The 15,808-nt window shown below is 38.8% G+C and overlaps 1 protein-coding gene across 2 annotated transcripts in view; it reads left to right on the plus strand.

Annotated features, from left to right (window-relative positions):
• Positions 1 to 15,808, plus strand: part of rab26 (RAB26, member RAS oncogene family) — a 114,110-nt gene that overhangs the window by 1,793 nt on the left and 96,509 nt on the right. For both annotated transcript variants that reach the window (XM_024803516.2, XM_076887246.1), the window contains exon 2: positions 2,190 to 2,300. In XM_024803516.2, the coding sequence (XP_024659284.1) occupies positions 2,190 to 2,300 (111 nt within the window). The remainder of the gene's footprint in view (positions 1 to 2,189; positions 2,301 to 15,808) is intronic.

Here is a 15,808-nt window from a genome sequence, read left to right on the forward strand (position 1 = left end):
AGCTTATAAGCTTATCAGGAAACTCTTTACTGACGTCAGGAAACTCTTTTGCCATACACACTTCCGTGCACCCAGATGTTTTTTTGCAGGGTGTCGCCCACTGCTGGCTGTTAAAAAAATGCAGCTTTTGCATCCCTTCCTTCTTCCCTTTTCGCAAGCTACATCTACGCTGTGTGTGTGTGTGTGTGTGTGTGTGTGTGTGTAGCCCACTTTATGTGTCTAAAAGAATATTTTTGAGTTATAGCTTATAAATGAAAGACATTTTTTCATCATTTAAAAATCTAAATATCTTTTCTGTTTTACTATACTATATGCAATTCTAAATACACGGTTGTGCAAAAGTCTTGAGCCACTCGTCATTTGTTTATATTTTGGTAGGAAAATGGGAAATAGGTGCAGTAGTTTATTGAAATGTACAAACTTAACACTTAAATAAATAAATGTAAATAAATGTAAGCCTGAAAGTCAATATTTCCATGACTGTTAGTGTTCCATTGTGTTTTTCTACTTTTAGTGTATTGACAGTGTACTTGGCATTACTGCTATGCTGAAAAATGAAGCATTTTCCAATTAGTAGGTCTTGCATGGTGGATCAGTATCAGACAGTACTTTTATCTGCATTTGTAATTCCATCAGTTTTGACAAGATTTCCAACACCACTGGCTGAGCCTCCATCATGTTTTAGTGGCTGTACTCACTTTTTTACCTCTCCTCTGACCTCCTCCATGCACTTTGATGACTTATTTTGTCAAACTGTCCTCAGAATGCATGGGGATGGTCAGAGGAGATCCTTCCATCTCTCTATAAGACTTACTGTAACCGATTTTCAGTCCAATTTTGTGTGTAATTTCACATAACCCAGCCTTTTCTTCCTGTTTCCCAGATACTGTTCAGCTACTGTAGGGTTTTAGGTGTTTTGGTTCTTCTTTTGTCCTCCACCCATTCAGCCAAGATATACTAAGATACACTTTCAGTTCTTTGGCAATCCTCTTGTTGGTGCTAAAATACTATTTGATATCTGTCAATCTGTGTTATCTTTAACATTTTCTATGGATTCAGCTAAAGACATTGAAATCAATTATGTGTTTTTTTGACAATTGGTTCTTTGCTTAATTATGTCTGTTATGTGTACACATAACACTGGTTCATCCCTTGAGTTAGGTACCTTTTTATGCATGAATGATTCATAGGTATATGTCAAGTGGCTTAACTTAAAAAAATATTAATCATATGGTATAAGACTGGAGTGAAGGTGAGTGAAAAAACAGCAAATGTTTAAAGAAAAGCTTGAAAAGCCATCAGAAAACTAGAGAACTATTACTAAAAACCTATTTTGCAAATCACAAGAACGTCTGGAGTCTTGGAAGCAAGTACTACGTGTGACAATCTGGAAGAGCCAGATCTGGATACTCACAAACATTTAATGTTTTTTACTTTTGTCAAAGCTCTAGATCTCCATCGCAAAATTTGACTTGGTGGTTTTTACATACTTTAGCTAACAGAAAGACAAAAAAAGACAAACTGCAATGATTCATAAATATGTATCTTGATGCTATACTTGTCGTTAAACCCCTTGAATTAGTCTGTAGTACAATCATATCTTGACTGTTTGAAGTAAATCTCTCTGTACCTCTGTCTTGGCTCTTGACTTGGCTGAGGAATAATCAATAATGACACAGCATTGACACAGAACATACATAATTGAAAGTATGAAATGGAGATGAAAAAGACTAATGATATTCTACATTGGCCATATGCAAATCTAAATTCTCATTATGTGGGTGGCAGCTGGTATTAATAATGCACCCTGATTAGCAACTGTTCCCATGGTAGACTGACCAAAATCACAGCTCCACTTTGACTTTATGTGGTACTCCCACTTGTAACAGTTCAGTGTACCAAATGTCACCTCTGAACACGACAAATCAAACTTAAATGAACACCAATATCAGAGTAGACCACTGAATTAGAGAAAAAAATGTATATATATTTATATATAATGTGATATGTAAAACATAATAAAATAAGCAGTTTTATGTCCATTGGTCTGTACATGCTGCTTTTTCCCAGTGTAGTGTATTTGTTTATGTATTTTTTTTATATACCTTAAACATCTTCACACACACGCACACACACGCGCGCAAGATTTAAAATTTTATGAACCAATACATTGTCACCTTCTGTCTCAGGTGATGCTCGTGGGGGACTCAGGCGTGGGAAAGACTTGTCTGCTGGTTCGCTTCAAAGATGGAGCCTTTTTGGCTGGGAGCTTCATCTCCACCGTGGGCATTGATTTCAGGGTAAGCATTAGCATATAGGCTACATTGTGTCTGCCCGTTGACGTCATTGCTTCTTCAGCCAAATGTACGCTTTGTCAAGTTACTGAGAAATTTTAAATTCTATCCAGCTGTGGCTGATGCTTCCATCCGAAGGAAATCTCTTCCCACCAATTTTCAAACTTAGTCTGTCTCTGAGAATTGTAGCTGTTTGCAGTGTGAGTTGTGCCAGAGATTTTTTTTATGGAGGACATATGGTTCCGAATCTTTGGGACATTTTTGAAATGCTAGAGATGTTCGCTGCCTCCAAAAAGTCGATCAGCAGTCGAAACAGGAAACATATTAGTGGAATTGTTTTGCACTAACACATGTACGGTAAAGGTTTACAGCTGTATCAGAAGTATAAAATATGATATGATGATTCATGTTAAATATCTTTAACATGAATCATCTTAAGTGCCAAAATTTGGGAAATAGCTAGTGTAGCCAAAGGCAAATAGCCTAGCAGCTAGCAATCTATTTGCAGCCAAGTGACAACAGTGTATTATAATGCGAGGAGAAACAGCAGGTCTACGTTGTAATTTTAGTTTGTTTGAACAGATAAATATTTAAAATCAAGTCAATGTGAAAATGTTGAAAATTCAGGGTACTGTAAACGGTGTAGGTGTCGGGGATACTACAGAAATGTCTTAAAAATCCTGAAATGAATGTTCTGCCCACAACCACCACAAAAGCCAGGCTAGCATAGCAATTGCTCATAACAGGACCTCCTAAAGTTGTGTGTAGCTGTGTAGCATATTGGGTTTTTTGAGGGTTTTTTTGTGTGGTATTGTGACATTCCTAAATAATATATTTATAAATAAAATATCATAACACAGATGTGGTGAGCTAGAGTTTATCATGATCCATAGAATGGAGATTCTTAGACCTATGTTTACTAGATTTTTCCTTTATACAAGCACTACTGAGATTTTACATTGAATATTAATAAAGAGGGAGGCTTACACAAAGCATGATAACAATGAGAAAGGCTACATTTCCTCATAATGTTAATTAATAACACCTTTATTAAAGTTTTCAATATCTGGCAAATAATATTTTGACAGCTTTAACACCAAGTTTACACTTGGTGTTAAAGTCTTTATTAAATCTTTATCAAATATAAATATTTAAATATTTAATAAAGATTTTCTGTCAAAAATTGTAGGTTTAAATCAGGACTGGGACTATTTTGCAGTGCCAGAGAGGAAACTTTATAGCTGCTTTCACACTTTCAGTAGTGCTCTCCTTGACGATTGAACCGGCCTTCATGTGCAAAATCAGTACCTCTTAAATTCTTCGCTTGGGAAGTGCACTGATTTTCAAGGACAGCAGCAGCAAGCGGGAGAGATTGAGAGCATATTATTGTCTGACTGCGAGTGAGTAGCAGCCGCTAGAAAAAAGGGTTCAGCTATAATGACTCGCCTTTAAAAGTTTAAACCCTCTCTGTCCCCTAGGCGACACAATCCATTTAAACTGAATGGAACAAGATGAAAAAGTTTTAGTTAAACTAAGTTAATTTATTGATGGGTTATTTGCCCAATTTTTGCCCGTCGTGCCCTGGGGGAAATTACATAGGAGGCTTACATATAAAAAAGGAAAGAAAGAAAAAAATGGTCACACTTGAAGTGCCACAACTTGGGACTAGAAACAGTTATAGTAGAGGGTGTTTAATGGTAGAAAGTAGGAAAGCAGTGTTAATGCAGCATACCAGGGCATCTTTTGTTGTATATTCTTGGATACCACACAGGGGAAGCATTCTGTGTTGTCATTTTAGAGAACCATGCTGCTTATTGAGCATTCAACATATCAGTTGCTGTTTTACCAGGGCAGCCAGGGTCTCATGATACATATAAAAGAAGTAAAGGTATGATGTCGCAAGCAAAGGCTGCAAACTGTGAATTGGAACTGTGCTGAACACAACATTAGAGAGCACAACGCTGTTTCAGACTCAAGAAAAACAGAACAGCAAAAGAGGTAAAAATAGATAAAAGTGCTTTGTCTCCAGTCATTGGCCACAAAGACTGTGTAACAGAAAAAAGTGGTCATTATTACTTTGCAAGCAGACTATAGAGCTAAAAAAAACCCTAAACTTTTACAGATTCTGGATCAAAAAACTCCTGTTATCCCAACCGAGCTTTGGCTGTTAGCGTGCTCTGTGTGTTTGTCCCCTCATTATCACTTCTATGACACGAAACCATCTTTCCTGGCAATTACAGTACAGGGGACAGTGTGAGCTGATTATTATGAAAAATACTATTTGTTATTTCAAAGATACATATTTAAGAGTTTATATATATACTTTACCTAAGTATTTTTAGCATTTATAGAGATCCAGATGGATCTCATTAGCATTTATTTACTCATATACTGTAGGCAAAACAAGAACCATGAACCTGGAACATAGACAACATAACAGTAGCCATTGTGATGTCACTTGTTTTGGACTATATTTTGAAGCTTCAACATTTTTCTTGGGCTTTTTTGCAGCCAGAAGTGAAAACATTTATGCTAAGTTGACGTGTTAAGGGATCAGTTAATGCTAACTAGCTTGGCTAGCAAGCTAATAAAACACTAGTATCTCGTTCATAAACCAAACATTTTGTGCGGTCTGTACCATGTAGCAAGCTTTAGCATCAGTCAGATTATCAATCTAAATGGTTTTAGAGCAGGTAAAAGGCGCACGCATACAGAATAGGTCCAATTTAATGAGTCCAGTTAGCAGAGGTGAGGCATAGCAGGCCTAGCCTCCACTGTCTGTATCGTAAATCTGTTAATCAAAGTGAAGTCCAGTATCCAGGTGGATGAGTTCACCCAACTCAGAGTTGTTCTGAAGGGGGAAGTATCCTGTGAAGCTAAATGCAATTCATACCATGGGCTTTGAAAGTCTACGGGTATTTAATCACTTTTAGAGCCAGCTTCAAGTGGTACTTAGACGTGATGTAGTTTTTGGTACTTGTGCTTAAGACCTTTACACACTGAGCGTGATTCTGATGCAGATGCAGTTTTGTCAGGTAACATAGATGGCCTGTATTTGTATAGCGCTTTACTAGTCCCTAAGGACCCCAAAGCGCTTTACACAACCAGTCATCCACCCGTTCACACATACATTCACACACTATAGACACACCAATAACATTGAAAAATTCATCCTAAAAAACACATGGAAAAGTCAACTTCAAGCAAAGACTAGCTGGACCTGATGAAAGAAATGGAGATTTCGAGTTCATCCAGTTCTTACAAGAAGGCAGTAGGACAGCAAATTTCATGATATGATCTGAGCATTCAAGCTGTATCACAATAACTCATACACGTTGGTGGCCAGCCATTAAGGGGCAAACTGATTATCGGTTTCTAGCCCAACAGCACTTTGGCATACGGAGGGGATCAAACACCCACACCTGCTTTTAGTGTACAATTTTTCCTATCACCTGATATGAGTCAGATTTCTCCCCTGACACAACAGAAAGAACCACACTTTCAAAAAAAAAAAAAAATTAGAGCGATTTCTTTAACCTTTTTTAAATGCCTGTTTTACTTTTTGACAAAGGTGATAACTAAAAACCTTGCTCTAATGTTCAAGGTCTATAACTCACAAGCACTCCCACACATGCTGACATTACCGTTTACTCCTCATTAGTGCGTCTGCTCAGACGCTCATCTCTTCAGTCTCTGCCTCTGTATATATGTTTTTGAAGTCTTGAGCACTTTGTGACAGATTTCAGTTATTATTAGGAGCCTGAATATCTGGGCTAGACACTGAAAGAAGCACTCCTTTGACGGTCTTTTGAAATGCGCTCGTTTCGTCAGGCTACTTATATGGGATCATACGCTCATTAGACCTTAAAATAATCCATGTGTGATTAACACTTTAGTGTGACTGCTTTTGTAAATGTACAGTTTTATCATCAGGATGAACGTTTTAAACAGCAGAACCTACATTAAGTCTCTCTTTAGTAAGAAAATTTACTTTAAATTGATCAGAAACGTGGTCTGATTCCCTGTATGTTAGCTAGCCCTAGCTAAAAATGACCTTCGGAAGGTGTGTGTTGCTTCTCATTGAGTGTGTTGGTTCTTCTAAGAATATATCTACCTACATTAGTAGAGTTCATTTCCCTTTCAAAAGAAAATTGCAGGCACTTGCCATTAACATTTTGTCTTTACTTAACCCCTCTGCTGTAGATAATGTTATCAGCTTGTGCTGAACAGTAAATGATGGGCGCCGGAGCTTATCTGCAAGGACGCCTGGGTAATTTGGGTGTCTTTGTTCTCATAACTTCCCTGGTACCAGAGGGTAGTATCCTTAGAGCTCAGTGAAAATCTTTAATTGGCACTGTCAGTGATATTTGAGGATAAGTAATTAATATTTAGCAGCTTGCAGCCGACACAGTGCCGCACAGGTCACCTCGACTCTCACCCCACGCTTAATTAAAATGAATATTTTAAGTTAAATTGCTCATACTGGTAAGTTACTTGGGTGAGTTTTTAAAGATCTGTTAGATGTGAGGCAATAACAGATTTTATGAGCAGGTTAACAAAAACTTATCTCCTTTTTTTTTTTTTTTTTTAATTTGTTGAAGTGTAAATATGATGTCAGAGTTGCCAGTTGTGCAGCCTGTGTGTCCATGCACCCATTAGGGCAGAAGCACTGAAACTGAAGTGCTGTAAATGTGCTGTCGTAAAGTTTAAAATGTGATATATTCCAGCACTGAGTGCGGCTGTGAGTGTTAGAAACCGGCACTATCGGCTCTGTCAGGAATGTGCAGCAATGTGACCTTTTTACATTTAAGATAATGAGGAATATGTCTCAGCACTGAGCAGGGGAAAAAAGTTTTTGGTACTTCTGCCTGCTTTTTTCTCTCCATCTATTTATATTTCACTTGACAGGAAGAAGTGATGAGTCAGAAATCAAACTTCAAATGCTGCTCGACCTCTCTCCTGTTCTATTTTTATTTGTTGTCTTTTCCTGGGAGAGGTTTGTTAGAATTTCTGACGAGATTTACCTATTCCATGGTGGAGGAATGGCAGATCGTATTCCCGTTTCTCTTCCCTGCTGTCGATGATACATGTGTGTGTGTGTGTGTCTGCATTTAATTATTTGTGTTTTCTCTTATTACCATAATGTGGTTTTCTGTCCCTTTCTCCACCCATTCACACAGCTTTAAATGCTGCACAGCACCAGGCTGGCTAATCATTAAACACAATGCTGCACAGTTCACATCGACACATGTGGTTTGTGTGTGTTTGTTGCTCCTTCCAGGCCACACACACACACACTAACAGTCAGAGCATGACACGCTGTTGACCACCTCACTGTATTTTCTTTTTGAACTAACTGCCATGTGACATGTTTTGCTTATGTCATTGTATGTGGGAATACAAATGTCTAGACAGGAGGGACAGCTGATCCAGAATCAGTTGCAAGGCTCTTATCTTAAAGACTCGTAGTCCTGTGTCACTCAAATGGAGCACTGCTCCCAGACTTTTAAGATTATGCTTCAAACTTTCCTTTTCTTTTTTTTTAAAGGCATATCTTTAACCCTATCTTAGTTATTTTGCAATAGGCCTAGACTACTGGGGGCTTCCCATGATGCACTGGTTCTTCTTAACTCACCTTTTTGCACTCTCTTTGTGCTTATACACCACTCTACATATAATCATCTTGCTCTCTACCTGTTTGTTTTTTGTCCCGTCTCCTTTCCCTCAACCCCAATCAGTCGAGGCAGACGGCCGCCCCTCCCTGAGCCTGCGTCTGCTGGCGGCTTCTTCCTGTTAAAAGGGTTTTTTTCCTGCCCACTGTCGCCAACTGCTTACTCGTAGGATGCCGTGTGATTGTTGGGGTTTTCTCTGTGTTATTGTTCGATCTTTACCTTTCAATATTAAGTGCCTTGAGGTGACTGGTGGTGTAAAGCAGCGGTCCCCAACCTTTTTGGCACCACGGACCGTTTTATGTCCAACAATATTTTCACGGACCGGCCTGTAAGGTGCCACGGATAGATACAACAAGAAAACAAAAAAAAACAGTACTGGTACCTAAAAAAAGAAGATTTATTCAAAACACACGGGAAAATGAGTTAATGATAAAAACGATTAAAAAAAACTATAAATTTCACACCTGAGCCTCAACTCTTGTGGCCCGGTACCAAACGACTCACATAGCGGTACCGGTCCGTGGCCCGGGGGTTGGGGACTGCTGGTATAAAGTGCTGATGTAACTAAATCGAGTGTTAATCTAACTCACAGTTGGTGCCATATTGCAACCCACCACTACCCTTGTCCCTCCTTTCATCCTCTATCTGACTAAATAAGTGCTATATCTGTAGTCGCTGATGCGTGTTCCATGGTGTGCTGGTGTCTTGCATGGTAGAGCAGCGAGGTGTACTCGCCCCAATTTATGCACTCCACGTATTCGCATGGAAGAGCAGGGAGGTCCCAGAACAAAGCTATGCTGCAAAATATAAATGAATGCAGATGGAAATAACAATCATCCTTTGACTATTATGGTCTTGACTGAGCTTCAGAGTTTGACTTTTGCATAATCATCACGTCTTAAATATCTGAACTTTACATTTTAAAATATTTCTCTGTAAGCTGATGGGCTGGATTTGATGAAAATTGCTTTGTCACTTTTTGGCACAAAATCAGAAGAGATCACAGATCCTTTCAGTGCACACGGAGCTCAGGATTTTAACATGTATGTCGATGCCCAAAGGTGGAAGAACTGAAAACACACAGGAGAAATAATAGCCACAGTGTTTATCCCCCTTGGTAATGACTAACTAGAAAATAAATTACTATGTAAGATGGAAGCAATAAGGGTGCAGCAAATACTGAAAGTGGCTTTTGAGAAGTCTCAGACCTGCAAGTCAGACTCTATTCTGCACATTCTAAACATGATTGCATGCTCCAGAAATGTACCTCTTCTCTGGTAAATTACTCACTGAAAGAGAAGTCACTTCCTATTGTGTTTTACTTTGTGAGCTCCAAGGTTAGATTTGGAGAAAAAAAGCTGCAGGACTGATTTATGGTGCAGAACTGGAACACACTGTTTCTCTTCTAGGGCAAATTAAACTAGCTCCTTAGAAATGTGTCGTGATCGATACAAAATCACATCAAAATCCGTTATCCTCTTGACCAAAGACAGAGAGGTTGTACTTTGCATCAGAGAAAACACCTCAGTTAATTGTTTTTCACATTTCGGCTAAATTCGTCACCTAAAATGTTTTTAGGGGAGGAAAAGTGAGGCATTAAAATCCATCTACTTTGGAGACTTATAGCTTTCTGGGCCACATGTTTTGATCTGGACCCATGTTGAAGTTCACTTGGTAGAACATCTTTGGGATTGGGATTGGACACCAGTTAATGTGGATCATCAAAGTAAAAATATCATGTCACTTATACTTAAAATAACAGTGTCCCCAAACTGCTCTTTGGAAAGGTTTTCTTAAAGAAATTTGACAGAGTTCAGGTTGTATGCTTTTATTTGTTGACTGTATTAAAATTAGCTTGTTCGTTCTGATCAAACTCCCAGGGCTAAAATTTGATGAGGTTGCTGGTGGTGGAAGATGAAGAGGGGAAGAAAACACTTCAGCAGCAGTATATGTCTGACTGAATGACTGGATTTGACTGGATTTGTGAATGGATGCTACTGTATGGGCTCGTCAAACTGCAGGCGGAGCAAAAATATGTGGCACTGAAGTCAGCCTGTACTCTGCATTTTACTACGTGGCTAAAAAAGCAATCTTGGTTTGTTTAAATCACAAATGTGAATGAAAGCGCTCAAACAAACAAAAGCTTACATCCTATGAATCTGTGGCGAAGGCAGATGGTGGATTTTTGAGAAGAACTAACACAAAATTGTTTACTCTTTAGTAAAGACGAAGCTCTTGATAGGCAGCTCTGGTAATAATCAGAAAATGTCACATTTCTTCATAACATTCCCCCTAAACTTTTTCGGAAAAGGCTGAAGATCAAAAAGGTCACAGTTTCAGCAGCGTTCAAGAGTTCTTGTGACGTTTGAGAGGCGCCTTTTTTATCTTCATCATAGCTTTCAGGATGGGTTGTCTGCTAGTTTCAGGAGATTCTCAGCAAACGTTGTTAAGCCTAAATTGTTGCCGTGAATATTAAGCTTGTGAGATTAAGCCTGCTTTACAAGGCTGGGGAGCAACAGTGTTCATGGAAAATGTGTTAATTTTAGACACTGGCAGTATACTGCAGTGAGATAGAAGCTCCTGGCTGTGATCTCAGTAATTCAATATTTCAGTGATCTCAGTTCTTACTAATCAGTATTAGTATTTTTGTCCCTTTCCACAAGTAACTCTGTGTATGTGTATACTTTCTGTACACACATATCTATAGGGTGTTACTACACATAGCACTCCCTGAGCCAGACGTCCATCGAGCCTGGGAGGCTTTTTTGGGGGCGGCTAATCTTAACGGTACCAGTGAACACTGGCAAACTCAACAGATTTCACAGTCTTCCGTTTTAATAAACATGTGATATTTCTGCTTCATTTTCTGCTTCGTAATTTCCCGCTGACCGCGCTGGACAATGTTGGTTGTCATGGTAACAATGCACAGGTACACCAAAGGCAATTTTCATTGCAAAAAGCTAGAAGGCAGTCTTCAATATGCATGAAGCAGCAAAGACATCCACAAATTAGGACACACGCTTCTGTCATTTGCTTGGTGTCGTTTTATTGTTTTCTTTAAAGTTGTAGAATGAATCACAGACTTGATCCTTGCAGCCTACCAGTGCATCTATATTACATGTGGTGGGATTTGCCAGTGACCTGATGCACCCAGGATATGCATTATTTATGCTGACGTAAAGGCACTTATAATTTTCAGTTGCGTAACACTGTGTAAGCTGTGGGCTCAGCTGTGGACAGTGAGATGGCTCTGTGAGACAGCGTGGCTGCTATAAAGTGGAGCCTGTATGTATGTGTCCTTTGCAGACTGTAGCTCCTTGTTTTTGCTTTTCAAGCATATAATAAGTAATTATTAATAAAGATGATTAATTTTAAGAAACCAACACAACCAACTACAAAAAAACACAAAACCAACAGAGGTAAAAAAGCCCCCCCCCCTTCCCCCCCCTCCTTAATTGGAGAAAGGGAAAATGAAATATTATCTAACTATAGTATCTTAAAACATGTTAATAAATATCTATTCATTTTTATAAATTGTGTTTTTCTGGATAAAACCAAGCAGAACTTTCTTTTGAATGAGTTTTCGCATCACCTTTTCACTGAATCATCTTTCTGCACTGTCGAAGGCAGTGTTCCTTTAGCCCTCATAACCACCATTTGTAATTATTAACAACAATTTAACACAAACTAACAGATAAAACTGTGCACTGCAAACTAGTCTGCATTCAAAGGCATAACAGGAAGCCATGCGTATGAGGTGTAGGGTATGGTAGATTTAAAATCCACAGGTAAAATTAGACTTTAGTAGCACATTAGAATATTTTCACTTTGGTGTGTTTTGGCTAACTTTAAAATCAAACCAAAAATCAAATCAAATCACTTTTATTGTCACATCACATGCAGGTACACTGGTACAGTACATGTGAGTGAAATTCTTGTGTGCAAGCTTCACAAGCAACAGAGGTGTGCAAAAATACAATAACATAAGAACAAGCAAATATAAGAATGGGTAAATCTGGGAGTTATATGAATCAATATATGTACAATATAAAAGTGTATGCGCATTACTGAATGTGTATAGTAAATATGTATATCTGCGTGTGTGTGTGTGTATATATATATATATATATATATATATACATATTTTAAAAATTAAATAGAATAGACAATAAAATAAAATATAGAAAGTTTGGCAGTTGGAAATGCGCAAAACAAGTGGCATTTATATACAGTATAGAGTGCATAATGTTGAAGTTCTGGTAAGTGAAGGTGAGGTGTCTATGAAGTGTTCAGCAGTCTGATGGCCTGATGGAAAAAGCTGTCTCTCAGTCTGCTGGTTCGGGACTGGATGCTGCAGAACCTCCTTCCTGATGGAAGTAGTCTGAACAGTTTATGACTGGGGTGACTGGAGTCCTTGATGATCCGCTTTCCTCAGGCACCGCTTCCTGTAGATGTCCTGGAGGGAGGGAAGCTCACCTCCAATTATCCGTTCAGAGCACCGCACTACTCTCTGGAGAGCTTTGCAGTTGTAAGCGGTGCTGTTGCCATACCAGGTGGTGATGCATCCAGTGAGGATGCTCTCAATGGCACAGTGATAGAAGGTCCTGAGGATGCGGGGGCTCATGCCGAATCTTTTCAGTCTCCTGAGAAAGAAGAGGCGCTGCTGCGCCTTCTTTACTGTTTTGTTTATGTGTCCTGACCACGTAAGATCCTCAACCAGATGTACACCAAGGAACCGGAAGCTGCTCCCCCTCTCCACAGCAGAGAGAGGGAGCAGCTTCTCCTAAAGTTTATTTCATGACTTTAGGAGAAATCATGAAATAAAAAGCACTACACTAAGGTGATTTGTACTGCTTTCAAATGTAAAAATGGATCAAAATTGACCTAAGCTGTGTGTAAGGGTTAAAAAATGGAAAGGTACAAATTTGGAGGTTCAGATAGTTGCTGATGGAGCGAATCATTTCACCGTCATCGGGTAAAACCATTAAAACGAGCAGATATGGATGATGGTGTTGGTTAAATTGTAATGGTTACAATTTCTTTTCCAGCTTCTTTCTTGGTTAGCATAGTGGCTTGATTTCACTTTGTCTGAACAACACATGTGCTACAGACACATGATAAACATTGAAAATTGCTGTCACCAAAAAGGTTGTCATTCGTAGCCATGAACACAGAATAAGAAGCTTTTTTGTGACTATTTCATGTTTTAGTAGGCTTTACAGCTGCATATGGCATTAATCAGCTGTACCCATTTTATTTTTAGCACTTAAAGCTTTTGAATATTATTTATTTAAGTTTTGTGTTTGAATTATGTACTTAGTACATGTGATGCATTATAGCTCTTAAGGCTATGGCACCAGGCTGTGGGGTGGAAAGTGAAAAGCACAATCATAACATAATCAGAATCATAGCACACCTATGATATCAAAACGTGTCATCATGTGACTCGAAGCATTGATCCACAGTTATCAAAAATTCTGTTCAAAAGCCATCAAACCTTGGAATCGCCCACATTGCAATGATCATTGTCAGAAATCTCCTTTCAGTCTGCAGCACATGGTCTCCTCCTCTCCTGCAGTATCTGCTGAAAATAAGCCATATGTAGATGCACTTCAGTATTCATGAATAAGCAAAATGATGAAACACACTCATGCTAATAAGCTGCCACAGGATAACAACATCAGGAACAGTACAAAGCCACATTTTCTCCACTCTTACATAACCTCAATCATTCCTGCTGTTTTTTTCTTTATTTAAATTCTTTCTGTAGGTTTTCATTTACATTTATGTGGCAGTGTTTTTTTTTTAAACCTTGGTAAATAATAAGCTGCAGTGTGAGAATATTTATGTTATTATTACTAGTAAATTGACAAAGGGGACCTGGACACCTTGGGGACAGATATACAATAAAATGAGATGCTTACAGAATCAAATGTATTGGTCTGCTTGTACCTCTTTATTTTTTTATTTGCTTTTGCATCAGACAACTCTTCATGTGCTTGTTGAGTTCCCAGGAGACCGTTGTTATGGACCAGTAACCGTGACAACGATGCAATGCGATGAATATGTTGGCACTGCTTCCACCAGATTCAGCTCGTTCGGCTGGCAGATGGCTTTCAGGCTTTTTTTGAGCTTCAGGTTTATCCGAGGTCCTTCTCTGGTGACGGGGGCATGTTGATGTTGTCACTGTTGATGTTGCAGCCGCTACAACCATAATCTCCATGTGGTGACAAATATACAGATGGGGGTATTAGCATAGTATTCCATCAGGACAGGTTTGCTCAAAAGAAAAACCTCACTTCCCATTCTGACAGTTGACTAATCTCAGACTGGAAGCATTCCAATTCAATCACAGTGCTGCAGTGAAGGCTGCCGAACACTGGAGCAAGTCTGGGTTCAAGTGTCAATCTGTGTGGCACAGGACTGCCCATAGAGAACTGATTTCTTACACTGGGAAGCAAATTATTATCTGCACACATCATGATGGAATTGTTAGCAATTTCAGAGCCACAAGGGACCTATCTTTAGTATTACTGGGAGGTTATATTTTACAACTAAACACAAGTTAAACAAGGTGACTTTGAATCACATGACAAATTTTTAAACAATGTGGGTTTTTTCTTTTTAATAAAACAAAAGTTAGCGAGTAGATTACATTTCCAAAATACTGCCAATGGCCCTGTAATATCAAAAAATGTAAATGACCAAAAACCCTTTGAGGCAGCATGGAAATGAATCACATCCTGATATTCAGCGAGGACATGTTTTATTAGGGATGTAATGATTCTCTACATCTACCATTTGGCTCTTTACTCAGGGGAATGACGGATCACGTGGTCGTAATTGGATCACAAACAATAAATGAACTATAGTATTCAAATTTACTCTTTATGGGATCTTCTTTTTCTTTTTTTTATAGAAATGAAAGCTTTCATCAGTCCAGCTTCTACCAGGAATTAACAATAATCATTACCAAAGACATTTCTCTGGCTATATTTACACACAGACACACATGCTGTTTCCACCAACACAAAATCTGCTCTTAATTTAAAACGGTTAAACAGACCGCTCAGCTAAGCTGTGCGTTTTACCACAAAGCTTGCGGTCAAGGCTTGAGCCGTGGCTAGAGACTGTGGAAATCCCTTCTGTGTTTCAGACGCATTACAGCCTTTTATTGCCGTGTAACAGTGGCAGCTTTATCATAGTAAATAGGTTTTCCTATCACTTAGCATACCACTCTTTTTTTTAAAGAAAGGACTTTTAAAAACAACAACAGAGCTGACCACACAATAACACCAAACCAAACACAAAAGAGTTGTAGAAGAATTAAAAATGCCACATGGGAATAATCACAGATGACCAATCATGGACCTTTACAATGATTGTATGACTAGCTAAAGTTGCCTCTTGATGCTTTCATGCAAACATGGAGTGTAATGGAGCAGATTTGTAATCAGTTGTAATTTCAGTTGTAAATGATTATTATTGATTATGATTATTTTGCTCTGTTTTTGTCCAAATGATCTCATATCTCCTGCTCCACGTGACTGAAATAAAGGTTTCTCTTTGTGAAAACCTAAAGCCGCTCATCGATCGTCCCAGGCACAGTGCAGCGGGAGAGAACTCATTATTTACAAAGGAATACGGCTAACCTGCAGTTTGATTTAAGGGACTTTCTCAAGCCTGTCGGTCTTCTTGCTGGAGGCCCGGGAAAACCAGAATACTGCTCCAACAATTGTGGCATATATGATGAGGTATGGTACTCCCATCTGTCCCTCAGTGCAGTCTGACAGGGCCAGATTGAGGCAATGTGCACAGTGCACGGTTGTAAGGCCAGGAAAT

The sequence above is a fragment of the Maylandia zebra genome, linkage group LG8, assembly GCF_041146795.1.
Source record: "Maylandia zebra isolate NMK-2024a linkage group LG8, Mzebra_GT3a, whole genome shotgun sequence".
Taxonomy (NCBI): domain Eukaryota; kingdom Metazoa; phylum Chordata; class Actinopteri; order Cichliformes; family Cichlidae; genus Maylandia; species Maylandia zebra.